This window comes from Petromyzon marinus, chromosome 14 (assembly GCF_048934315.1).
Source record: "Petromyzon marinus isolate PM22_M1 ecotype Great Lakes invasive population chromosome 14, UKy_Petmar_22M1.pri1.0, whole genome shotgun sequence".
In the NCBI taxonomy this organism is placed as follows: domain Eukaryota; kingdom Metazoa; phylum Chordata; class Hyperoartia; order Petromyzontiformes; family Petromyzontidae; genus Petromyzon; species Petromyzon marinus.
Window position 1 is genome coordinate 8,236,624 of NC_133680.1, and position 25,984 is coordinate 8,262,607.

At 42.7% G+C, this 25,984-nt stretch overlaps 1 protein-coding gene across 1 annotated transcript in view; it reads right to left on the reverse strand.

The window, feature by feature from the left end:
• Positions 1-3,863: 3,863 nt before the first annotated feature.
• The window catches only part of LOC116942355 (ephrin type-A receptor 4-like), an 82,564-nt gene continuing 60,443 nt past the window's right edge, over positions 3,864-25,984 (reverse strand). Inside the window, exons 16-17 of the mRNA XM_032954147.2 lie at positions 7,538-7,693; positions 3,864-6,813 (exon numbers count right to left, since the gene is read on the reverse strand). Of these exons, the coding sequence (XP_032810038.2) occupies positions 6,705-6,813; positions 7,538-7,693 (265 nt within the window). The 3' untranslated portion in view covers positions 3,864-6,704. The remainder of the gene's footprint in view (positions 6,814-7,537; positions 7,694-25,984) is intronic.

Here is a 25,984-nt window from a genome sequence, read left to right on the forward strand (position 1 = left end):
ACCCTCCAGGAGTACTCATTCACGATCCAGCATAGGAAAGGGACGCACCATGTAAACGCGGATGCTTTGTCGAGGTTGCCGCGACCGGCTGAGACGTGTCGGTGCAAAGAGGGCTCGCTGCGTTGCGGCCCGCCGCTGCAGGAGGTTCCGCAAACGGTCGCTGCAGCGGGTTCGGCGGTGCCAGGGATAGTCCCTGGAGCAGAAATTGGACTGTTGGGGTTGTCATTGAAGCAGTGGAAGCAACTGCAGGTGGAAGATTCCTTGCTGACCAGGATGAGGCTGCGTGCCTCTCGTTCAAGGGGATCGGAGGATCGCCCATTTTTGATGTTAACGGAGGGGTTGCTTGTTCGCTGGGATGTGGAAGCACAAAAAAATTGTATTGTTGTCCCGAGGGTGTTGCGGGGGAAACTGATTAACGAGGTACATGAGAAATTGCTGCATCTGGGGGAGAGGAAGACCGCGTTGACGGTGGGGAGTGAATTTTACTGGCCGGGAATGTTTAACGATGTGAAACAGCATGTAAAAGCGTGCCAGGAATGTGCACGGAGGAAAGCGCCGGCACGGCCATATCGTGTCCCTTTGCAATCGATTCAAGTTTCGAGAGTGAATGAAATTGTGGCACTGGATATTTTGGGTCCGTTTCCCGTCACCCCCTGAGGGCACAGATATTTGCTCATCGGGGTGGAATACTTAACTTGTTGGCCGATTGCATGGCCGCTAGTAGACCAGTCAGCGACGTCGATCGCTGAGGCTTTCTTGAATGGATACGTATTAGATAAGGGGGCCCCGGAACATTTGCTTACTGACCAAGGCAGAAATTTTTCATCGAAATTGATTAAGGACGTGTGTGACTCACTGGGAACCAAAAAGATTCGGACGTCCCCATACCACCCACAGACTGACGGGATGGTCGAGCGGCTGCATAGGACGCTGACGTCCATGCTTTGTCACCAAGTAAGCACCGCTCAAAATGATTGGGATCTGCATATTGCAGCGACGCTGGCCGCGTATAGATTGGCCCCGCATGCCTCAACGGGGTACTCGACATTTTTTCTGATGTATGGACGGGAACCGGAAGCGCCGGCTATTGTGAAATTGGGAATTCGAAAACGGGAGAAATCTACGACGGTGCTTGCTCCGATGCAGGTGGCTTTAGACCGTCTAAGGGAAGCCCGAGAGGCTGCATTGCAAAATACGGCATGACGACAAGCCGCTAACGAAAGATTGTTCGGCAGGCAGCGGCCACGAGAGCCGTGGAGTGTTGGAGATAAAGCCTGGTTGCACTGCCCCATGGTGCCGGTGGGAACGTCCCCGAAATTTCACCGCCCCTGGCAGGGGCCCGTTGATATTGTGGAGGTTTTACGGGATCAGAGTGTGCGAATAAAATTCGGTCATCGGACATGGTTTGTTCACCCATCGCGCCTGAAGAAATTTGTGTTACCATATGATGCGTCATCCCCCATCCGAGAGCGGCCTGTATTGGATGTGTCCGACGAACCTGTGGGGAGGTCACAAGTGCGCGTGTCCCAGAGATCTGCCCCCCGTGTGCCTGCAGGATCGCCCTTTTTGGGCAGGGTTACCGACCGGACGCCGATTGAACGGCCACAGATCTGGACCAATGGCCGTCCCGACCGTGAACGACGGACAGCCCCGCCAGCTGAGTGTCGCTGGGACAGGGATGGGCGCAGGGTTCATTGGCAAGACGAGCGAGGCCATCCCTTACTGCAGGGTATCCCGTGCAGGGGAGATGGACCGGCAGCGGGAACCCGTTCCAGGAGGAATACAATACATTGACTTTGGGGGTTGGGAATTCTGTATAAAGGTGTTGTGTGCGTGCATTGCGTGATTGTACAAAATGGTTGTATATTGCAAATGCGTTATATATATGTTGTCATTGTTCCGCCCGCTTTGCTCCACTACTCCAATTCAAGTATATCGTAGCCGGGGACAGCTAGGTTCTTTCATCACGGGGGGGGGGGTGGTGATGTAGTGGAGTAAATAATACGCATAGGAATTGGCCATATACAGTACATACAGACAGACAAGGAGAACGGGTCACATGAGGTCGAACAGGTGGTCGAGTCGCGGGTGGCGTAAACAACCCGAAGTAATTAAGGGAGTCGTGGCACGAGGGCTGTGATTGGTCGAGAGGCTGTTAGCGTTAAGTGGTGGCGTCTGGATGTCTGATGAAGGGGACAGGTGCGGGCTGGCGGGAGACGGCCAGCGAGCCACGTGGCAATTAATTAAGGCTAATGCGAGAGGGGATAAAACGCGAGGTGGTTTGAACGGAGAGGAGTGGCTGCTGGGGAGTTGTTGCTGTAGAGTTGTTGCTGGGCAGTTGTTGGCGAGAGGTGAAGAGATACGAAGAAGACAGCTGGAAATGTTAGGGAAGAATAGATAGAGAGCCGGAGCCCAAAGACAGTAAATGGCGATTGGGAGAGTCGGCGTTAGCGGAGAGAGATAGAGTCACTGTGTGTGAATAGATGGAAGTCACTGCGTGTGAAGAGATAGCGGCGATACTGTGTGTGAGGAGGTAGAAGACGAACCACTGCGTGTGGAAGGGAAGACACTGTGTGTGAAGAGATAGGCGAAGAAACACTGTGTGTGGAAGGGGATGCACGGACGATGCTGAAGTAAATCGGAGTGTCCGAGTTGGCGGAGCACGGAGAGAATTACTGTGTGTACGGAACGATGGAATAAAAGTGACGGCGGAAAAAGAGACGGTAGTCGTCCGAGTGAATTCACAGCACTACACTAGTATGACACACCGGTGTGGAGAGAAACCCACATTTACAATTTGAGTACGACGTTTCACTAGAAATTTCAACGAGGATCATCAGGTGACAGCCAGAGTTGTGGAGAAATTACATCTTCTGAGCACTGCAATATATCATTTATTTGCTTTCCAAAGAATGTCCATCGCATATCAGTCAAATATTTTTAAGTAAAACTATGTTACAAACCGAATTTTATGCAATATTTTTTCGTGATATAGTTGGTGACTAAGCTGAGACCATCAACTTGTTATACTTAATATCACATATAGGCATTCACGACCGATATTATGATTCATAGCTACTTTTAGGTTAGGTAGGAATAAGTGGTAATGGTCAAAATTGGTCTTTATTTTCAACATAACAGTTCCCACATTTGCCCACGCGACAACTTGATTTAATTGACTGTGTCAGGTGGTGGAGGGCTATAGCGCTAATTAACATTATACCTACACGATCTGACCCAAAAGAAACCAATTATGTACCGTTACACTTGAGAACCCAGATTAGTGAGGGGTGGTTGCCTGGATTCCGACCTTAGATCTAAGCCGCAACGGCCCACTGCTCTGACCTCTGAGCCACCCAGCTACCTCTGCCATGACTGTGTTGAATGCATATTAAAATCATATATTTAATGATCTAAACCAATTAAATTATACACTTATCTGCATTATATATGCGTAATCATTACCACAGATATTATTTTTGCATTGTTACTGCTGTTTTTTTGTGGACTACAATTGCTGCTGCCCACGCTCCACATCCGACTGATGCACCATTTCAATTGGCCTGTGTAGGAACAGATAGCACAGTGTATAAAATCTGGTTTGGTTCATGTGGGTATAATTTAGTTAAGAAGTCTTGGTTTCCGCGAGAAATTCCCCGATTCGAAGCTGCACGCCTTCCTTCAAGAATTCCAACGCCACCAGTTTGTTTTCCATTTCATAAGCCAGATTACAGACATTGCATGTGTATTGGATCGGAAGATGTGGACATCTTGACTGTGGCAGGGTGCTTCAGGGCTAAAGTCGGAGTAGACTTTTGTTTATTTTAATTATACGTTAAAGAATGTGACAAGTGAGGCGTACATTGAGACCAGGTCAATTCAACCATTTATTATACAAAAATATTTTACAAAACTTGAGCAGTACCAGGCCTTATACAGAATCCAGCCTTATAATAAATAAAGATTTCATTTAGTCATAATTACTGTTGCTGCTTTATTTACCATTATCATTGTTATTCAAATCTATAGTGTTAGCATTCTAACCAGATGAAGATAATATAGACGTAGCAGAAGATATGGGGAGTGGGAGCAGGAAACAATACAAAATGAAATACAAAATAAATGTATACAAAGGAGTTCCATCACATTCAAGTCTAATCTTTAAAACGACATGCCATGACCAACTACAGACTGACGCATTGGGTGGTTTTCAACATCCATTGATGACCGATGTCACTGGTAGGCACAAGGGCTTTGTTCAGGCTATAGTAGCACGTGGAGAAATAATGTGCCTGCGATTGCTATGAACGGAAATATCACGACACGAAGTGTGTGCTAATTGCTCTCAACAAAAAAAGTGATAGATTCAAAACACTAAACACAAACATCGAGGCTAGAAATAAATCCTATATCTACCCCCATAACATTTACATCTTGATCAAAGTTTTTTTGTTATGTACAATATCATAAATTATGCACACTTTTCAGCACAATGATTATCTACAGTAAGTCAGTTACACGCAAAGCATTTGTTGGAGTTGACACTTTTTAAACATTTTAAATTGAGACTCAAATTTGCTGGCTTTGTGGAAAGTTTTGTATTGTCTGTGTGCATTAATTTAAACTATGTTTTTTACACTAATATACATTTTATTTATAAGCAACAATAATAATATGCTTATCGGTTTAAACAAAAGTCATGTTACTGATCATGTAGCACCTTGGCTTTGCAGTGGCTTGTTGATACCAATCTCTTTTCTCGTGATGCCATTTTTCATAATCCTGAGTCGGATTAAAGCTCCCGTATGTGCATGTGCAGACCATGATGTTATCCTGGGTGGTGATAAAACCAATTTAAATTTTCTCTGTCCGATAGGCCTTTAAAATAACGCTTCCCTAGAGTGTCGATATTCCATTCAGTAGTGCCATTGTTCTCGTCAGGTTACAAGGTATTGCATATCACGTGTTACTTGTGTTTCAGTCAATGTGCCAAAGGCTCAGAGGAACAACGAGCCAAGGCAGCCAACTTACATCGGGAGAATTAGTCGAGCGCTCTCCACACTACACTTTACACATTTGGGCTTCAAACAGCTGAAGCATTTGTTACTGCGTTGGGCAGAGACAGGTTTTTTTTTTCCCCACTGTTAATTAAGTAACTGGTTCCTGTAGCTGTAGCTATTAGTACTGCGAAGAATTTCTTTAAAATGTATGTAGCGTTCCCTAAATAAAAGTGCTTTACAAATTGTCACGTACTGACAATTGTCTTATTTAAAGTGGTGAGTTGGTGATACGAATGAGTTTGGTCATTAACCATCGCTCATTGTTACGGTTTTCAGATTAATTATTTCACTGAAGGTGTGTCCTATTTATAACGTTATATTAAAAAATATATATGAACCAGGTTTATCATATTGGAGGGTTTGTAAAGCAATTCTACGATATTTGATGTGCACTCTGTGCCGAACTATAGCAAGCAAAGGTTACAGAGCTTCCTTTGCAGTAAAGAAGTGCTGATAAATGTATGTGGCCAGATATTGTCGGAACCGAGATCTAAATTCCCAATTCCATTTGCTTCAGTGATTTATCAGAGGCTTCCACATTCCTCATGGCAGGTGTGGGCAAAATAGGTCATTCGAGAAAGGCTGCCGTATCTATGCATGAACATTAACGCCTTGGGCCAGCCATCGTGTGGGGATTTTAAAGCCAAGGCAGGTCACTTTGGCCTTATCCACACTGAAGTCTTCATCCAGGTTATCCTACCTTGGTCTCATCTGTGAATTTATAGACCTGTAATGCAGTGGAAGGAATGTAGAGCTTTGCCTATGAACCCTGAAGACAGCTGTGCTGAAATAGCTCACAGCACATCCATTCAAATGGCACTCGCTGAGGCAGAACATGACATGAATGTTGTCCGAGTGGCTATGGCAAAGATGACGGCCTAATCTATTGCGGATGTGTTGACGAGCTGCGTGTTGTGAATAACAGACACATCATAACAAAATAGCAGGGCATACACAAACAGCCACACTTTCATATCACAACAACGAAGAGCAGTTCTTTTCTTCAGAATTGACACCAAAGTTTACAGAAGCAGTATAAAGTGTCCTTGACCCAGAGCGCTTTGCTTAAAAAATATATATATCACAGACAAAGCGTCCTTCAGACATTTTGCACATCCCTGGAGCAGGAACAAAGCATGTGCTTTCCAACAAAATACCAACAAGTCCACTTGCTTAGCCGGATTCAATATGAATCTGGCATGATGTCTGGTAACAGAGCAAATCCCCATCCGTTCCTTCTCAACGTCCGATGACCCGCCAGCTGAGCCACGGCACTCTTTGTCAACCACAGTGGTGTGTCTCTTTACGCGGCAGATACATGGACTCCCAGCTCCGTGCCTTCGGAGAAGCACCCGCCAAGACGGAACATCCAATGCCAACCCTTGCAGACGCTTCATTCCCATCGCAACGGCATCACCATCCCCATAAATACGTTTCAAATTTCCGAAGACACACCACCGATGGGCCACAAACAGTGCTGCCTCTCTCTCTTCGTCGTGGCGTCGTGAGTGAGGAGTTAGTGAGGAGTGATCGAGTGAGGAGTCCGTGGTGCGCTGGGCAAGCGAGTGGAGCGCGTAAGAGATGAGTGGGTCAGTGGAAGGTGTCGCTCATTTGCCGTGTTGTTGGAGAAGCCGCGTGACTCCCTCATACACCTGTGCTGTGTGCTGGCAGGGTCTGGGCCCTCATCACTTGAATGCTGTTAAGAATCTTCTTCTGGTGGCCGACCAGCGTGACTCCTATTCTGTGAATGTCACTGTAATCAGAGAGGTTCAGCATTAGATTTATACTCATTTGCTCTTATCCAGCTCTTTACGAGCTGCGCTGTCAGCGTCGTGTCATGAGATAAGACAAAAAAAGGTCGATTTCGGAATGTTGCAGCTAACAGTGCATCACCAAATGTGTCAGAGGATTGTTAAAGTATTTTCAATAGGTATGTTTAATTTTATTAGGAGTGCATGCTTTTAATGGGCAGCAAAGATTGCTCTTCATGTCAATCAAACTTAACCTTTTATGTTTCAGAACTGAAAGATGCCGAATAAATAAAATAATCTAATTTAACTTGATGTTGTTTTCATGCAGTCCTTGGTGACCAGTCTAGGGCCAACGACTCGCCTTAATTGAAAACCAGGTTTTCACCATGGCAGCCAAGAGCCAAACCCAGGATTTTTGTTTTTTTATTTGCTTATTGTATTAATCTTTGGGTATTAAGCATTGTTTTAGCACACACTTCACATATAAGAGTCATATTGACTAAAATATAATCATTGCCAACTGACAATGCCCATTCGTATTTGTTTCCCCTGCAATGAGGGCATGTGGGTAGTCTGTGCATTTCGACGTAGAACTCAACCTGGTCTCAACACTTGCGTCACAGCCGCCACCGCTCAGCGCTATCGGTCGAGTGCGCAGCCAAATATAATGTGGCCAATGGCATCAAGGTACCCAATCTGCTTGGGGGGGGGGGGCGGGGAACCCACCTGAGCGTCATGTGCCGGACTGCCTCCAGGGACGTATAACCGGCAGCCAAGAAGTTGTCACGGTATCGTGCCATGTGGATGGCATCCAGCCACTCGGACACGGTGCGGACGGTGGTGTAACCCGGCACAGCCTGGCCGAGCAGCGGATCCGAAACCCTGCGGATGGCAGTGACCCGTGGTGTTATGGACAGCCACACACCCTGCTCTACATGTGGGTGGTTGGGTGGATGAGTGAGATTGGGTGAGTGGGTGAGTGAGGTATGTATGGTGAACTTCTTTCGCAACGTACACAGCCAACTGCGAGAATTGGAGGGGTGGGGGAAGGGCAACAAACTAAACACAAAAAAGCATGAAGAAATTAGTTTTCAATCTGGATTTAAACGTGCGTAGCTCCAGTGGCTTCCGAATATTGAAAGGAAGAGCGTTCCAGATGGCTGCAGAAACGTATCTGAAAGCAAGCGATATATTGGATGGCTATCCAAAAGCTGCTGTGAGGATGACCAGAGTTTGCATGATGGTCTATGCTCCTTGGGCGATATTGGCACGTAAAATAAAGATTGAATAATTGATTGAAGACTGATGCAATCTCCAACATTCTAGCATGTGCCGTCCTCGTCGTGGGAGAGAGACAACATCATGAGTTGATCTCTCTGAAACTGATGGCTGGAGGGGCCTCCAGTTTAGTGGTGTGGGACCCTCAGTGTTGGACAAACTATGGCCTGAGGGCAGATGAGAGGCCAAAGGAACCTACAGCAGGGTAGTGGGACCCTGCATAATCTGTTGATGACTAAAGGCAGATGAGCACAGTGCGAACAGAGGGTCTAGCAATCAGTGCATTGACCACTGAGCTGTTTAACATGCGTTCGAGGTTGGGCTAAGGTCACTACCATGGCATTGACAAAGAATGCTGAATATGGTGATGTTGGCATTAAATACTCTGTTATTTCATTTACAGGGGCATGCCATGTGCTGAGCTTATTAAACCTGTTGTTAAGAAACAAAGAATCCAATACTATGAGTGTATACTTAATTAGTCTTTCTTAAGTTAGCCTTTAAGAGAGTGCATCACATTAGACTTCCACGTGCTAAATACATTGTTATAATTCATGAAATAAATAATTAACCACATTAATACATAAACAACTATACAATATTCTTAGTTTTTTCGGTAAAGTCACGTTGAAGAGAAACAATAAAATAACAAAATATATATAAAACAATAAAAAATTCTCACGACGTTTCGACCATAACTCAAACGGTCATCATCAGGTGTGTCGGTTTGCATAAATTTATTTTGAAAACGGCATATTTATTTATATATATAAAAATAACGTTTGCGTCACGCGCAACGATGGCAGTTTGCCAGGACTAGTCCATCTATTTTTTGAAAAGAGGAGGGGGGAGACGAAATTTGTTTTTATGTAAGCTGTCTGAAAGGCACTGTAAGCGTGAACAATCAATCAAGAACTGAAATGATTTATCAAATCTTTCCAATGATTGCTAAGATAGAATCCATCTTCTCGGTTGAAATTGTCTCTGTGTTTGTATATGTGGATAGCCTCATGAACGAATCTCTCATGGAAGCCAGATGGCTTACAAAGAACCTCCGTCTTGGAAAAGTCAATGGCATGTGAGCCTACTGAATTAGAACAATGATCTGCTACGGCCGAGGTGTTGGTCCTACCGTGTTTAAGGTCTGCTTTATGTTCACGAATGCGGTCCGAGATATGGCGTTTGGTTTCTCCAATGTAACTACTACCACAGAGGCAACTTAGTTTGTAGACACCAGGGTATTGTATGTCCGGAATCACATCTTTTACAGACGGAACCAGATCACGGATTTTATGTAATGTGTTGAAACGGACCTGGATCTTGTGTTTATTCAAGATTTTGGAGATCTTTTTTGTGATCCCAGCAATGTAGGGTAAAGTGATGGTTTTGAAAGGCTCCTCAAGAGGGTTCTTCTTCATGGTTTGAGTGATAGCTTTGCGGATTGTATAGTCGGAGTAACCATTAGCCCTAAGAGCTTGGTGTACGTGCTTGAGTTCACTGCTTATGTGTTCCTGGTCGGATATGCATTGGGCTCTATGATACAGAGTCTTGATGAGAGAATTCTTCTGTGATGGATGGTGGTGGGAATCCGGTTTCAGATAAGCATCCGTATGGGTAGCTTTCCTGTAGACAGAGTGGCTCATTGAACCATCAGGTCTCTTTTTAATTAGGACATCCAAAAAAGGTATCTTGCCATCTATTTCGACTTCCATGGTAAATCTGATGGCTGGGTGTATGGAATTGATGTGGTCGAAGAATTTGTCTAGAGCAGGCCGGCCATGTGGCCAGATGACAAAAGTGTCATCCACGTACCTCTTCCATAAGGTTGGGCGCAGAGTGGCAGTCTGGATGGCGTCAGTCTCAAATTTCTCCATGAAAATGTTAGCTATAACTGGAGAAAGGGGGGAGCCCATTGGGGTGCCCTCAGTTTGTTTGTAGAAAGTTCCATTCCAAGTGAAGTATGTATTGGTTAAACAGTGTCTCACCAGGGGGGGTACCTCAGTGTTTAGTCCTTGATGAACCAAGTCTTCAATGATTGCAATGGTGTCAGGTACAGGAACCTTGGTGAATAAGGAAACTACATCAAAACTGACAAGCAGGTCGTCTGGGGACAGGGAAATACCCTTGATTGTTGATACCAGGTGAGTAGAATTTTGTACCGCAGAGGTGGTCTTTCCAGTGAAAGGACGCAGGATTTCAGACAAAAAACGAGCTAGTTTGTAGGTGGGGGAGCTGATAGTAGAGACTATGGGACGAAGAGGTGTATCAACTTTATGTATTTTTGGTAAGCCGTATAATCTTGGTGGCCTGGCAGCAGAAGGTTTCAACGAAAACTGTTTAGATTGATCAATTAATGTGGTTGAATCAGAAATTATTTTGTTGGTTTGTGTGACGAGGCTGTTGGTGGGATCTCTTTTTATTTTTGTATAACTACCATCGTCGAGTAATTCTTTAATTTTGTTGTTGTATTCTATTTTATCCATGATAACAGTAGCATTGCCCTTGTCAGCTGAGAGAACTACAATATCATTCCTCTTTTTTAATTTATATAATTCAAAACGCTCATCTTTGCTGAGGTTGCTAGCTGGCATCTTAGCGTTTTTGAGGGTTGCAGCGATTTCAGATCTTGCTACGTCTGCAGCGATGTGACCCAGGCCCCTGAGAGCAACGTCTACTTGGGCAATTATATCATTAACTGGTATGTGTTTAGGTGTGACTGCAAAGTTTAGACCTTTAGCTAAAACGGATTTCAGACCATCGGAAATAGAACTGTTACTGCGATTAATTACGACTTTATTAACGTCTAACTTTTTGGTGTGTGGGTCCGGTCTTTTGTTTAAGAGGAGGTTAAATTTGGAAATCAGGTTTTCCTTACATTTGGTCGACATCGTAGCAGCTGAAGAGGCAGTCATATTGTCTACATGTTCCCAATCCGATGTGGACATTATTGCCGTCAATGATAAGTGTGATTTGTAGAGTGTCTTGTCTAACTGATCTAGTTCTGTGCGTATAAGTCTGATTTTTTCTGAGATAAGAGCTAAGCTAGTTTTGAAAAGAATTCGTTTCGCATTAGAAGAAGTTACAGTAGCAGAGGTGAGTGTAAATGCGATTGGTATTACCCCAGAGTCGCGGCATCTCTTCAGGAAGGTGAGAGACTCGATCAGCTGAGCTTTCTTATCCCGGAGTTTGTTGAAAGATCTTAAAGTTATGTGAAAACCCTCCCCGTAGAGGCGATTAAATTTTGATTTAAAGCTTTCGTGACTGCAGTAATTCATATTCTTAGTTTTTTCGGTAAAGTCACGTTGAAGAGAAACAATAAAATAACAAAATATATATAAAACAATAAAAAATTCTCACGACGTTTCGACCATAACTCAAACGGTCATCATCAGGTGTGTCGGTTTGCATAAATTTATTTTGAAAACGGCATATTTATTTATATATATAAAAATAACGTTTGCGTCACGCGCAACGATGGCAGTTTGCCAGGACTAGTCCATCTATTTTTTGAAAAGAGGAGGGGGGAGACGAAATTTGTTTTTATGTAAGCTGTCTGAAAGGCACTGTAAGCGTGAACAATCAATCAAGAACTGAAATGATTTATCAAATCTTTCCAATGATTGCTAAGATAGAATCCATCTTCTCGGTTGAAATTGTCTCTGTGTTTGTATATGTGGATAGCCTCATGAACGAATCTCTCATGGAAGCCAGATGGCTTACAAAGAACCTCCGTCTTGGAAAAGTCAATGGCATGTGAGCCTACTGAATTAGAACAATGATCTGCTACGGCCGAGGTGTTGGTCCTACCGTGTTTAAGGTCTGCTTTATGTTCACGAATGCGGTCCGAGATATGGCGTTTGGTTTCTCCAATGTAACTACTACCACAGAGGCAACTTAGTTTGTAGACACCAGGGTATTGTATGTCCGGAATCACATCTTTTACAGACGGAACCAGATCACGGATTTTATGTAATGTGTTGAAACGGACCTGGATCTTGTGTTTATTCAAGATTTTGGAGATCTTTTTTGTGATCCCAGCAATGTAGGGTAAAGTGATGGTTTTGAAAGGCTCCTCAAGAGGGTTCTTCTTCATGGTTTGAGTGATAGCTTTGCGGATTGTATAGTCGGAGTAACCATTAGCCCTAAGAGCTTGGTGTACGTGCTTGAGTTCACTGCTTATGTGTTCCTGGTCGGATATGCATTGGGCTCTATGATACAGAGTCTTGATGAGAGAATTCTTCTGTGATGGATGGTGGTGGGAATCCGGTTTCAGATAAGCATCCGTATGGGTAGCTTTCCTGTAGACAGAGTGGCTCATTGAACCATCAGGTCTCTTTTTAATTAGGACATCCAAAAAAGGTATCTTGCCATCTATTTCGACTTCCATGGTAAATCTGATGGCTGGGTGTATGGAATTGATGTGGTCGAAGAATTTGTCTAGAGCAGGCCGGCCATGTGGCCAGATGACAAAAGTGTCATCCACGTACCTCTTCCATAAGGTTGGGCGCAGAGTGGCAGTCTGGATGGCGTAAGTCTCAAATTTCTCCATGAAAATGTTAGCTATAACTGGAGAAAGGGGGGAGCCCATTGGGGTGCCCTCAGTTTGTTTGTAGAAAGTTCCATTCCAAGTGAAGTATGTATTGGTTAAACAGTGTCTCACCAGGGGGGGTACCTCAGTGTTTAGTCCTTGATGAACCAAGTCTTCAATGATTGCAATGGTGTCAGGTACAGGAACCTTGGTGAATAAGGAAACTACATCAAAACTGACAAGCAGGTCGTCTGGGGACAGGGAAATACCCTTGATTGTTGATACCAGGTGAGTAGAATTTTGTACCGCAGAGGTGGTCTTTCCAGTGAAAGGACGCAGGATTTCAGACAAAAAACGAGCTAGTTTGTAGGTGGGGGAGCTGATAGTAGAGACTATGGGACGAAGAGGTGTATCAACTTTATGTATTTTTGGTAAGCCGTATAATCTTGGTGGCCTGGCAGCAGAAGGTTTCAACGAAAACTGTTTAGATTGATCAATTAATGTGGTTGAATCAGAAATTATTTTGTTGGTTTGTGTGACGAGGCTGTTGGTGGGATCTCTTTTTATTTTTGTATAACTACCATCGTCGAGTAATTCTTTAATTTTGTTGTTGTATTCTATTTTATCCATGATAACAGTAGCATTGCCCTTGTCAGCTGAGAGAACTACAATATCATTCCTCTTTTTTAATTTATATAATTCAAAACGCTCATCTTTGCTGAGGTTGCTAGCTGGCATCTTAGCGTTTTTGAGGGTTGCAGCGATTTCAGATCTTGCTACGTCTGCAGCGATGTGACCCAGGCCCCTGAGAGCAACGTCTACTTGGGCAATTATATCATTAACTGGTATGTGTTTAGGTGTGACTGCAAAGTTTAGACCTTTAGCTAAAACGGATTTCAGACCATCGGAAATAGAACTGTTACTGCGATTAATTACGACTTTATTAACGTCTAACTTTTTGGTGTGTGGGTCCGGTCTTTTGTTTAAGAGGAGGTTAAATTTGGAAATCAGGTTTTCCTTACATTTGGTCGACATCGTAGCAGCTGAAGAGGCAGTCATATTGTCTACATGTTCCCAATCCGATGTGGACATTATTGCCGTCAATGATAAGTGTGATTTGTAGAGTGTCTTGTCTAACTGATCTAGTTCTGTGCGTATAAGTCTGATTTTTTCTGAGATAAGAGCTAAGCTAGTTTTGAAAAGAATTCGTTTCGCATTAGAAGAAGTTACAGTAGCAGAGGTGAGTGTAAATGCGATTGGTATTACCCCAGAGTCGCGGCATCTCTTCAGGAAGGTGAGAGACTCGATCAGCTGAGCTTTCTTATCCCGGAGTTTGTTGAAAGATCTTAAAGTTATGTGAAAACCCTCCCCGTAGAGGCGATTAAATTTTGATTTAAAGCTTTCGTGACTGCAGTAATTCATATTCTTAGTTTTTTCGGTAAAGTCACGTTGAAGAGAAACAATAAAATAACAAAATATATATAAAACAATAAAAAATTCTCACGACGTTTCGACCATAACTCAAACGGTCATCATCAGGTGTGTCGGTTTGCATAAATTTATTTTGAAAACGGCATATTTATTTATATATATAAAAATAACGTTTGCGTCACGCGCAACGATGGCAGTTTGCCAGGACTAGTCCATCTATTTTTTGAAAAGAGGAGGGGGGAGACGAAATTTGTTTTTATGTAAGCTGTCTGAAAGGCACTGTAAGCGTGAACAATCAATCAAGAACTGAAATGATTTATCAAATCTTTCCAATGATTGCTAAGATAGAATCCATCTTCTCGGTTGAAATTGTCTCTGTGTTTGTATATGTGGATAGCCTCATGAACGAATCTCTCATGGAAGCCAGATGGCTTACAAAGAACCTCCGTCTTGGAAAAGTCAATGGCATGTGAGCCTACTGAATTAGAACAATGATCTGCTACGGCCGAGGTGTTGGTCCTACCGTGTTTAAGGTCTGCTTTATGTTCACGAATGCGGTCCGAGATATGGCGTTTGGTTTCTCCAATGTAACTACTACCACAGAGGCAACTTAGTTTGTAGACACCAGGGTATTGTATGTCCGGAATCACATCTTTTACAGACGGAACCAGATCACGGATTTTATGTAATGTGTTGAAACGGACCTGGATCTTGTGTTTATTCAAGATTTTGGAGATCTTTTTTGTGATCCCAGCAATGTAGGGTAAAGTGATGGTTTTGAAAGGCTCCTCAAGAGGGTTTTTCTTCATGGTTTGAGTGATAGCTTTGCGGATTGTATAGTCGGAGTAACCATTAGCCCTAAGAGCTTGGTGTACGTGCTTGAGTTCACTGCTTATGTGTTCCTGGTCGGATATGCATTGGGCTCTATGATACAGAGTCTTGATGAGAGAATTCTTCTGTGATGGATGGTGGTGGGAATCCGGTTTCAGATAAGCATCCGTATGGGTAGCTTTCCTGTAGACAGAGTGGCTCATTGAACCATCAGGTCTCTTTTTAATTAGGACATCCAAAAAAGGTATCTTGCCATCTATTTCGACTTCCATGGTAAATCTGATGGCTGGGTGTATGGAATTGATGTGGTCGAAGAATTTGTCTAGAGCAGGCCGGCCATGTGGCCAGATGACAAAAGTGTCATCCACGTACCTCTTCCATAAGGTTGGGCGCAGAGTGGCAGTCTGGATGGCGTCAGTCTCAAATTTCTCCATGAAAATGTTAGCTATAACTGGAGAAAGGGGGGAGCCCATTGGGGTGCCCTCAGTTTGTTAGTAGAAAGTTCCATTCCAAGTGAAGTATGTATTGGTTAAACAGTGTCTCACCAGGGGGGGTACCTCAGTGTTTAGTCCTTGATGAACCAAGTCTTCAATGATTGCAATGGTGTCAGGTACAGGAACCTTGGTGAATAAGGAAACTACATCAAAACTGACAAGCAGGTCGTCTGGGGACAGGGAAATACCCTTGATTGTTGATACCAGGTGAGTAGAATTTTGTACCGCAGAGGTGGTCTTTCCAGTGAAAGGACGCAGGATTTCAGACAAAAAACGAGCTAGTTTGTAGGTGGGGGAGCTGATAGTAGAGACTATGGGACGAAGAGGTGTATCAACTTTATGTATTTTTGGTAAGCCGTATAATCTTGGTGGCCTGGCAGCAGAAGGTTTCAACGAAAACTGTTTAGATTGATCAATTAATGTGGTTGAATCAGAAATTATTTTGTTGGTTTGTGTGACGAGGCTGTTGGTGGGATCTCTTTTTATTTTTGTATAACTACCATCGTCGAGTAATTCTTTAATTTTGTTGTTGTATTCTATTTTATCCATGATAACAGTAGCATTGCCCTTGTCAGCTGAGAGAACTACAATATCATTCCTCTTTTTTAATTTATATAATTCAAAACGCTCATCTTTGCTGAGGTTGCTAGCTGGCATCTTAGCGTTTTTGAGGGTTGCAGCGATTTCAGATCTTGCTACGTCTGCAGCGATGTGACCCAGGCCCCTGAGAGCAACGTCTACTTGGGCAATTATATCATTAACTGGTATGTGTTTAGGTGTGACTGCAAAGTTTAGACCTTTAGCTAAAACGGATTTCAGACCATCGGAAATAGAACTGTTACTGCGATTAATTACGACTTTATTAACGTCTAACTTTTTGGTGTGTGGGTCCGGTCTTTTGTTTAAGAGGAGGTTAAATTTGGAAATCAGGTTTTCCTTACATTTGGTCGACATCGTAGCAGCTGAAGAGGCAGTCATATTGTCTACATGTTCCCAATCCGATGTGGACATTATTGCCGTCAATGATAAGTGTGATTTGTAGAGTGTCTTGTCTAACTGATCTAGTTCTGTGCGTATAAGTCTGATTTTTTCTGAGATAAGAGCTAAGCTAGTTTTGAAAAGAATTCGTTTCGCATTAGAAGAAGTTACAGTAGCAGAGGTGAGTGTAAATGCGATTGGTATTACCCCAGAGTCGCGGCATCTCTTCAGGAAGGTGAGAGACTCGATCAGCTGAGCTTTCTTATCCCGGAGTTTGTTGAAAGATCTTAAAGTTATGTGAAAACCCTCCCCGTAGAGGCGATTAAATTTTGATTTAAAGCTTTCGTGACTGCAGTAATTCATATTCTTAGTTTTTTCGGTAAAGTCACGTTGAAGAGAAACAATAAAATAACAAAATATATATAAAACAATAAAAAATTCTCACGACGTTTCGACCATAACTCAAACGGTCATCATCAGGTGTGTCGGTTTGCATAAATTTATTTTGAAAACGGCATATTTATTTATATATATAAAAATAACGTTTGCGTCACGCGCAACGATGGCAGTTTGCCAGGACTAGTCCATCTATTTTTTGAAAAGAGGAGGGGGGAGACGAAATTTGTTTTTATGTAAGCTGTCTGAAAGGCACTGTAAGCGTGAACAATCAATCAAGAACTGAAATGATTTATCAAATCTTTCCAATGATTGCTAAGATAGAATCCATCTTCTCGGTTGAAATTGTCTCTGTGTTTGTATATGTGGATAGCCTCATGAACGAATCTCTCATGGAAGCCAGATGGCTTACAAAGAACCTCCGTCTTGGAAAAGTCAATGGCATGTGAGCCTACTGAATTAGAACAATGATCTGCTACGGCCGAGGTGTTGGTCCTACCGTGTTTAAGGTCTGCTTTATGTTCACGAATGCGGTCCGAGATATGGCGTTTGGTTTCTCCAATGTAACTACTACCACAGAGGCAACTTAGTTTGTAGACACCAGGGTATTGTATGTCCGGAATCACATCTTTTACAGACGGAACCAGATCACGGATTTTATGTAATGTGTTGAAACGGACCTGGATCTTGTGTTTATTCAAGATTTTGGAGATCTTTTTTGTGATCCCAGCAATGTAGGGTAAAGTGATGGTTTTGAAAGGCTCCTCAAGAGGGTTCTTCTTCATGGTTTGAGTGATAGCTTTGCGGATTGTATAGTCGGAGTAACCATTAGCCCTAAGAGCTTGGTGTACGTGCTTGAGTTCACTGCTTATGTGTTCCTGGTCGGATATGCATTGGGCTCTATGATACAGAGTCTTGATGAGAGAATTCTTCTGTGATGGATGGTGGTGGGAATCCGGTTTCAGATAAGCATCCGTATGGGTAGCTTTCCTGTAGACAGAGTGGCTCATTGAACCATCAGGTCTCTTTTTAATTAGGACATCCAAAAAAGGTATCTTGCCATCTATTTCGACTTCCATGGTAAATCTGATGGCTGGGTGTATGGAATTGATGTGGTCGAAGAATTTGTCTAGAGCAGGCCGGCCATGTGGCCAGATGACAAAAGTGTCATCCACGTACCTCTTCCATAAGGTTGGGCGCAGAGTGGCAGTCTGGATGGCGTCAGTCTCAAATTTCTCCATGAAAATGTTAGCTATAACTGGAGAAAGGGGGGAGCCCATTGGGGTGCCCTCAGTTTGTTTGTAGAAAGTTCCATTCCAAGTGAAGTATGTATTGGTTAAACAGTGTCTCACCAGGGGGGGTACCTCAGTGTTTAGTCCTTGATGAACCAAGTCTTCAATGATTGCAATGGTGTCAGGTACAGGAACCTTGGTGAATAAGGAAACTACATCAAAACTGACAAGCAGGTCGTCTGGGGACAGGGAAATACCCTTGATTGTTGATACCAGGTGAGTAGAATTTTGTACCGCAGAGGTGGTCTTTCCAGTGAAAGGACGCAGGATTTCAGACAAAAAACGAGCTAGTTTGTAGGTGGGGGAGCTGATAGTAGAGACTATGGGACGAAGAGGTGTATCAACTTTATGTATTTTTGGTAAGCCGTATAATCTTGGTGGCCTGGCAGCAGAAGGTTTCAACGAAAACTGTTTAGATTGATCAATTAATGTGGTTGAATCAGAAATTATTTTGTTGGTTTGTGTGACGAGGCTGTTGGTGGGATCTCTTTTTATTTTTGTATAACTACCATCGTCGAGTAATTCTTTAATTTTGTTGTTGTATTCTATTTTATCCATGATAACAGTAGCATTGCCCTTGTCAGCTGAGAGAACTACAATATCATTCCTCTTTTTTAATTTATATAATTCAAAACGCTCATCTTTGCTGAGGTTGCTAGCTGGCATCTTAGCGTTTTTGAGGGTTGCAGCGATTTCAGATCTTGCTACGTCTGCAGCGATGTGACCCAGGCCCCTGAGAGCAACGTCTACTTGGGCAATTATATCATTAACTGGTATGTGTTTAGGTGTGACTGCAAAGTTTAGACCTTTAGCTAAAACGGATTTCAGACCATCGGAAATAGAACTGTTACTGCGATTAATTACGACTTTATTAACGTCTAACTTTTTGGTGTGTGGGTCCGGTCTTTTGTTTAAGAGGAGGTTAAATTTGGAAATCAGGTTTTCCTTACATTTGGTCGACATCGTAGCAGCTGAAGAGGCAGTCATATTGTCTACATGTTCCCAATCCGATGTGGACATTATTGCCGTCAATGATAAGTGTGATTTGTAGAGTGTCTTGTCTAACTGATCTAGTTCTGTGCGTATAAGTCTGATTTTTTCTGAGATAAGAGCTAAGCTAGTTTTGAAAAGAATTCGTTTCGCATTAGAAGAAGTTACAGTAGCAGAGGTGAGTGTAAATGCGATTGGTATTACCCCAGAGTCGCGGCATCTCTTCAGGAAGGTGAGAGACTCGATCAGCTGAGCTTTCTTATCCCGGAGTTTGTTGAAAGATCTTAAAGTTATGTGAAAACCCTCCCCGTAGAGGCGATTAAATTTTGATTTAAAGCTTTCGTGACTGCAGTAATTCATATTCTTAGTTTTTTCGGTAAAGTCACGTTGAAGAGAAACAATAAAATAACAAAATATATATAAAACAATAAAAAATTCTCACGACGTTTCGACCATAACTCAAACGGTCATCATCAGGTGTGTCGGTTTGCATAAATTTATTTTGAAAACGGCATATTTATTTATATAAAAATAACGTTTGCGTCACGCGCAACGATGGCAGTTTGCCAGGACTAGTCCATCTATTTTTTGAAAAGAGGAGGGGGGAGACGAAATTTGTTTTTATGTAAGCTGTCTGAAAGGCACTGTAAGCGTGAACAATCAATCAAGAACTGAAATGATTTATCAAATCTTTCCAATGATTGCTAAGATAGAATCCATCTTCTCGGTTGAAATTGTCTCTGTGTTTGTATATGTGGATAGCCTCATGAACGAATCTCTCATGGAAGCCAGATGGCTTACAAAGAACCTCCGTCTTGGAAAAGTCAATGGCATGTGAGCCTACTGAATTAGAACAATGATCTGCTACGGCCGAGGTGTTGGTCCTACCGTGTTTAAGGTCTGCTTTATGTTCACGAATGCGGTCCGAGATATGGCGTTTGGTTTCTCCAATGTAACTACTACCACAGAGGCAACTTAGTTTGTAGACACCAGGGTATTGTATGTCCGGAATCACATCTTTTACAGACGGAACCAGATCACGGATTTTATGTAATGTGTTGAAACGGACCTGGATCTTGTGTTTATTCAAGATTTTGGAGATCTTTTTTGTGATCCCAGCAATGTAGGGTAAAGTGATGGTTTTGAAAGGCTCCTCAAGAGGGTTCTTCTTCATGGTTTGAGTGATAGCTTTGCGGATTGTATAGTCGGAGTAACCATTAGCCCTAAGAGCTTGGTGTACGTGCTTGAGTTCACTGCTTATGTGTTCCTGGTCGGATATGCATTGGGCTCTATGATACAGAGTCTTGATGAGAGAATTCTTCTGTGATGGATGGTGGTGGGAATCCGGTTTCAGATAAGCATCCGTATGGGTAGCTTTCCTGTAGACAGAGTGGCTCATTGAACCATCAGGTCTCTTTTTAATTAGGACATCCAAAAAAGGTATCTTGCCATCTATTTCGACTTCCATGGTAAATCTGATGGCTGGGTGTATGGAATTGATGTGGTCGAAGAATTTGTCTAGAGCAGGCCGGCCATGTGGCCAGATGACAAAAGTGTCATCCACGTACCTCTTCCATAAGGTTGGGCGCAGAGTGGCAGTCTGGATGGCGTCAGTCTCAAATTTCTCCATGAAAATGTTAGCTATAACTGGAGAAAGGGGGGAGCCCATTGGGGTGCCCTCAGTTTGTTTGTAGAAAGTTCCATTCCAAGTGAAGTATGTATTGGTTAAACAGTGTCTCACCAGGGGGGGTACCTCAGTGTTTAGTCCTTGATGAACCAAGTCTTCAATGATTGCAATGGTGTCAGGTACAGGAACCTTGGTGAATAAGGAAACTACATCAAAACTGACAAGCAGGTCGTCTGGGGACAGGGAAATACCCTTGATTGTTGATACCAGGTGAGTAGAATTTTGTACCGCAGAGGTGGTCTTTCCAGTGAAAGGACGCAGGATTTCAGACAAAAAACGAGCTAGTTTGTAGGTGGGGGAGCTGATAGTAGAGACTATGGGACGAAGAGGTGTATCAACTTTATGTATTTTTGGTAAGCCGTATAATCTTGGTGGCCTGGCAGCAGAAGGTTTCAACGAAAACTGTTTAGATTGATCAATTAATGTGGTTGAATCAGAAATTATTTTGTTGGTTTGTGTGACGAGGCTGTTGGTGGGATCTCTTTTTATTTTTGTATAACTACCATCGTCGAGTAATTCTTTAATTTTGTTGTTGTATTCTATTTTATCCATGATAACAGTAGCATTGCCCTTGTCAGCTGAGAGAACTACAATATCATTCCTCTTTTTTAATTTATATAATTCAAAACGCTCATCTTTGCTGAGGTTGCTAGCTGGCATCTTAGCGTTTTTGAGGGTTGCAGCGATTTCAGATCTTGCTACGTCTGCAGCGATGTGACCCAGGCCCCTGAGAGCAACGTCTACTTGGGCAATTATATCATTAACTGGTATGTGTTTAGGTGTGACTGCAAAGTTTAGACCTTTAGCTAAAACGGATTTCAGACCATCGGAAATAGAACTGTTACTGCGATTAATTACGACTTTATTAACGTCTAACATAACTTTAAGATCTTTCAACAAACTCCGGGATAAGAAAGCTCAGCTGATCGAGTCTCTCACCTTCCTGAAGAGATGCCGCGACTCTGGGGTAATACCAATCGCATTTACACTCACCTCTGCTACTGTAACTTCTTCTAATGCGAAACGAATTCTTTTCAAAACTAGCTTAGCTCTTATCTCAGAAAAAATCAGACTTATACGCACAGAACTAGATCAGTTAGACAAGACACTCTACAAATCACACTTATCATTGACGGCAATAATGTCCACATCGGATTGGGAACATGTAGACAATATGACTGCCTCTTCAGCTGCTACGATGTCGACCAAATGTAAGGAAAACCTGATTTCCAAATTTAACCTCCTCTTAAACAAAAGACCGGACCCACACACCAAAAAGTTAGACGTTAATAAAGTCGTAATTAATCGCAGTAACAGTTCTATTTCCGATGGTCTGAAATCCGTTTTAGCTAAAGGTCTAAACTTTGCAGTCACACCTAAACACATACCAGTTAATGATATAATTGCCCAAGTAGACGTTGCTCTCAGGGGCCTGGGTCACATCGCTGCAGACGTAGCAAGATCTGAAATCGCTGCAACCCTCAAAAACGCTAAGATGCCAGCTAGCAACCTCAGCAAAGATGAGCGTTTTGAATTATATAAATTAAAAAAGAGGAATGATATTGTAGTTCTCTCAGCTGACAAGGGCAATGCTACTGTTATCATGGATAAAATAGAATACAACAACAAAATTAAAGAATTACTCGACGATGGTAGTTATACAAAAATAAAAAGAGATCCCACCAACAGCCTCGTCACACAAACCAACAAAATAATTTCTGATTCAACCACATTAATTGATCAATCTAAACAGTTTTCGTTGAAACCTTCTGCTGCCAGGCCACCAAGATTATACGGCTTACCAAAAATACATAAAGTTGATACACCTCTTCGTCCCATAGTCTCTACTATCAGCTCCCCCACCTACAAACTAGCTCGTTTTTTGTCTGAAATCCTGCGTCCTTTCACTGGAAAGACCACCTCTGCGGTACAAAATTCTACTCACCTGGTATCAACAATCAAGGGTATTTCCCTGTCCCCAGACGACCTGCTTGTCAGTTTTGATGTAGTTTCCTTATTCACCAAGGTTCCTGTACCTGACACCATTGCAATCATTGAAGACTTGGTTCATCAAGGACTAAACACTGAGGTACCCCCCCTGGTGAGACACTGTTTAACCAATACATACTTCACTTGGAATGGAACTTTCTACAAACAAACTGAGGGCACCCCAATGGGCTCCCCCCTTTCTCCAGTTATAGCTAACATTTTCATGGAGAAATTTGAGACTGACGCCATCCAGACTGCCACTCTGCGCCCAACCTTATGGAAGAGGTAAGTGGATGACACTTTTGTCATCTGGCCACATGGCCGGCCTGCTCTAGACAAATTCTTCGACCACATCAATTCCATACACCCAGCCATCAGATTTACCATGGAAGTCGAAATAGATGGCAAGATACCTTTTTTGGATGTCCTAATTAAAAAGAGACCTGATGGTTCAATGAGCCACTCTGTCTACAGGAAAGCTACCCATACGGATGCTTATCTGAAACCGGATTCCCACCACCATCCATCACAGAAGAATTCTCTCATCAAGACTCTGTATCATAGAGCCCAATGCATATCCGACCAGGAACACATAAGCAGTGAACTCAAGCACGTACACCAAGCTCTTAGGGCTAATGGTTACTCCGACTATACAATCCGCAAAGCTATCACTCAAACCATGAAGAAGAACCCTCTTGAGGAGCCTTTCAAAACCATCACTTTACCCTACATTGCTGGGATCACAAAAAAGATCTCCAAAATCTTGAATAAACACAAGATCCAGGTCCGTTTCAACACATTACATAAAATCCGTGATCTGGTTCCGTCTGTAAAAGATGTGATTCCGGACATACAATACCCTGGTGTCTACAAACTAAGTTGCCTCTGTGGTAGTAGTTACATTGGAGAAACCAAACGCCATATCTCGGACCGCATTCGTGAACATAAAGCAGACCTTAAACACGGTAGGACCAACACCTCGGCCGTAGCAGATCATTGTTCTAATTCAGTAGGCTCACATGCCATTGACTTTTCCAAGACGGAGGTTCTTTGTAAGCCATCTGGCTTCCATGAGAGATTCGTTCATGAGGCTATCCACATATACAAACACAGAGACAATTTCAACCGAGAAGATGGATTCTATCTTAGCAATCATTGGAAAGATTTGATAAATCATTTCAGTTCTTGATTGATTGTTCACGCTTACAGTGCCTTTCAGACAGCTTACATAAAAACAAATTTCGTCTCCCCCCTCCTCTTTTCAAAAAATAGATGGACTAGTCCTGGCAAACTGCCATCGTTGCGCGTGACGCAAACGTTATTTTTATATATATAAATAAATATGCCGTTTTCAAAATAAATTTATGCAAACCGACACACCTGATGATGACCGTTTGAGTTATGGTCGAAACGTCGTGAGAATTTTTTTATTGTTTTATATATATTTTGTTATTTTATTGTTTCTCTTCAACGTGACTTTACCGAAAAAACTAAGAATATGAATTACTGCAGTCACGAAAGCTTTAAATCAAAATTTAATCGCCTCTACGGGGAGGGTTTTCACATAACTTTAAGATCTTTCAACAAACTCCGGGATAAGAAAGCTCAGCTGATCGAGTCTCTCACCTTCCTGAAGAGATGCCGCGACTCTGGGGTAATACCAATCGCATTTACACTCACCTCTGCTACTGTAACTTCTTCTAATGCGAAACGAATTCTTTTCAAAACTAGCTTAGCTCTTATCTCAGAAAAAATCAGACTTATACGCACAGAACTAGATCAGTTAGACAAGACACTCTACAAATCACACTTATCATTGACGGCAATAATGTCCACATCGGATTGGGAACATGTAGACAATATGACTGCCTCTTCAGCTGCTACGATGTCGACCAAATGTAAGGAAAACCTGATTTCCAAATTTAACCTCCTCTTAAACAAAAGACCGGACCCACACACCAAAAAGTTAGACGTTAATAAAGTCGTAATTAATCGCAGTAACAGTTCTATTTCCGATGGTCTGAAATCCGTTTTAGCTAAAGGTCTAAACTTTGCAGTCACACCTAAACACATACCAGTTAATGATATAATTGCCCAAGTAGACGTTGCTCTCAGGGGCCTGGGTCACATCGCTGCAGACGTAGCAAGATCTGAAATCGCTGCAACCCTCAAAAACGCTAAGATGCCAGCTAGCAACCTCAGCAAAGATGAGCGTTTTGAATTATATAAATTAAAAAAGAGGAATGATATTGTAGTTCTCTCAGCTGACAAGGGCAATGCTACTGTTATCATGGATAAAATAGAATACAACAACAAAATTAAAGAATTACTCGACGATGGTAGTTATACAAAAATAAAAAGAGATCCCACCAACAGCCTCGTCACACAAACCAACAAAATAATTTCTGATTCAACCACATTAATTGATCAATCTAAACAGTTTTCGTTGAAACCTTCTGCTGCCAGGCCACCAAGATTATACGGCTTACCAAAAATACATAAAGTTGATACACCTCTTCGTCCCATAGTCTCTACTATCAGCTCCCCCACCTACAAACTAGCTCGTTTTTTGTCTGAAATCCTGCGTCCTTTCACTGGAAAGACCACCTCTGCGGTACAAAATTCTACTCACCTGGTATCAACAATCAAGGGTATTTCCCTGTCCCCAGACGACCTGCTTGTCAGTTTTGATGTAGTTTCCTTATTCACCAAGGTTCCTGTACCTGACACCATTGCAATCATTGAAGACTTGGTTCATCAAGGACTAAACACTGAGGTACCCCCCCTGGTGAGACACTGTTTAACCAATACATACTTCACTTGGAATGGAACTTTCTACAAACAAACTGAGGGCACCCCAATGGGCTCCCCCCTTTCTCCAGTTATAGCTAACATTTTCATGGAGAAATTTGAGACTGACGCCATCCAGACTGCCACTCTGCGCCCAACCTTATGGAAGAGGTACGTGGATGACACTTTTGTCATCTGGCCACATGGCCGGCCTGCTCTAGACAAATTCTTCGACCACATCAATTCCATACACCCAGCCATCAGATTTACCATGGAAGTCGAAATAGATGGCAAGATACCTTTTTTGGATGTCCTAATTAAAAAGAGACCTGATGGTTCAATGAGCCACTCTGTCTACAGGAAAGCTACCCATACGGATGCTTATCTGAAACCGGATTCCCACCACCATCCATCACAGAAGAATTCTCTCATCAAGACTCTGTATCATAGAGCCCAATGCATATCCGACCAGGAACACATAAGCAGTGA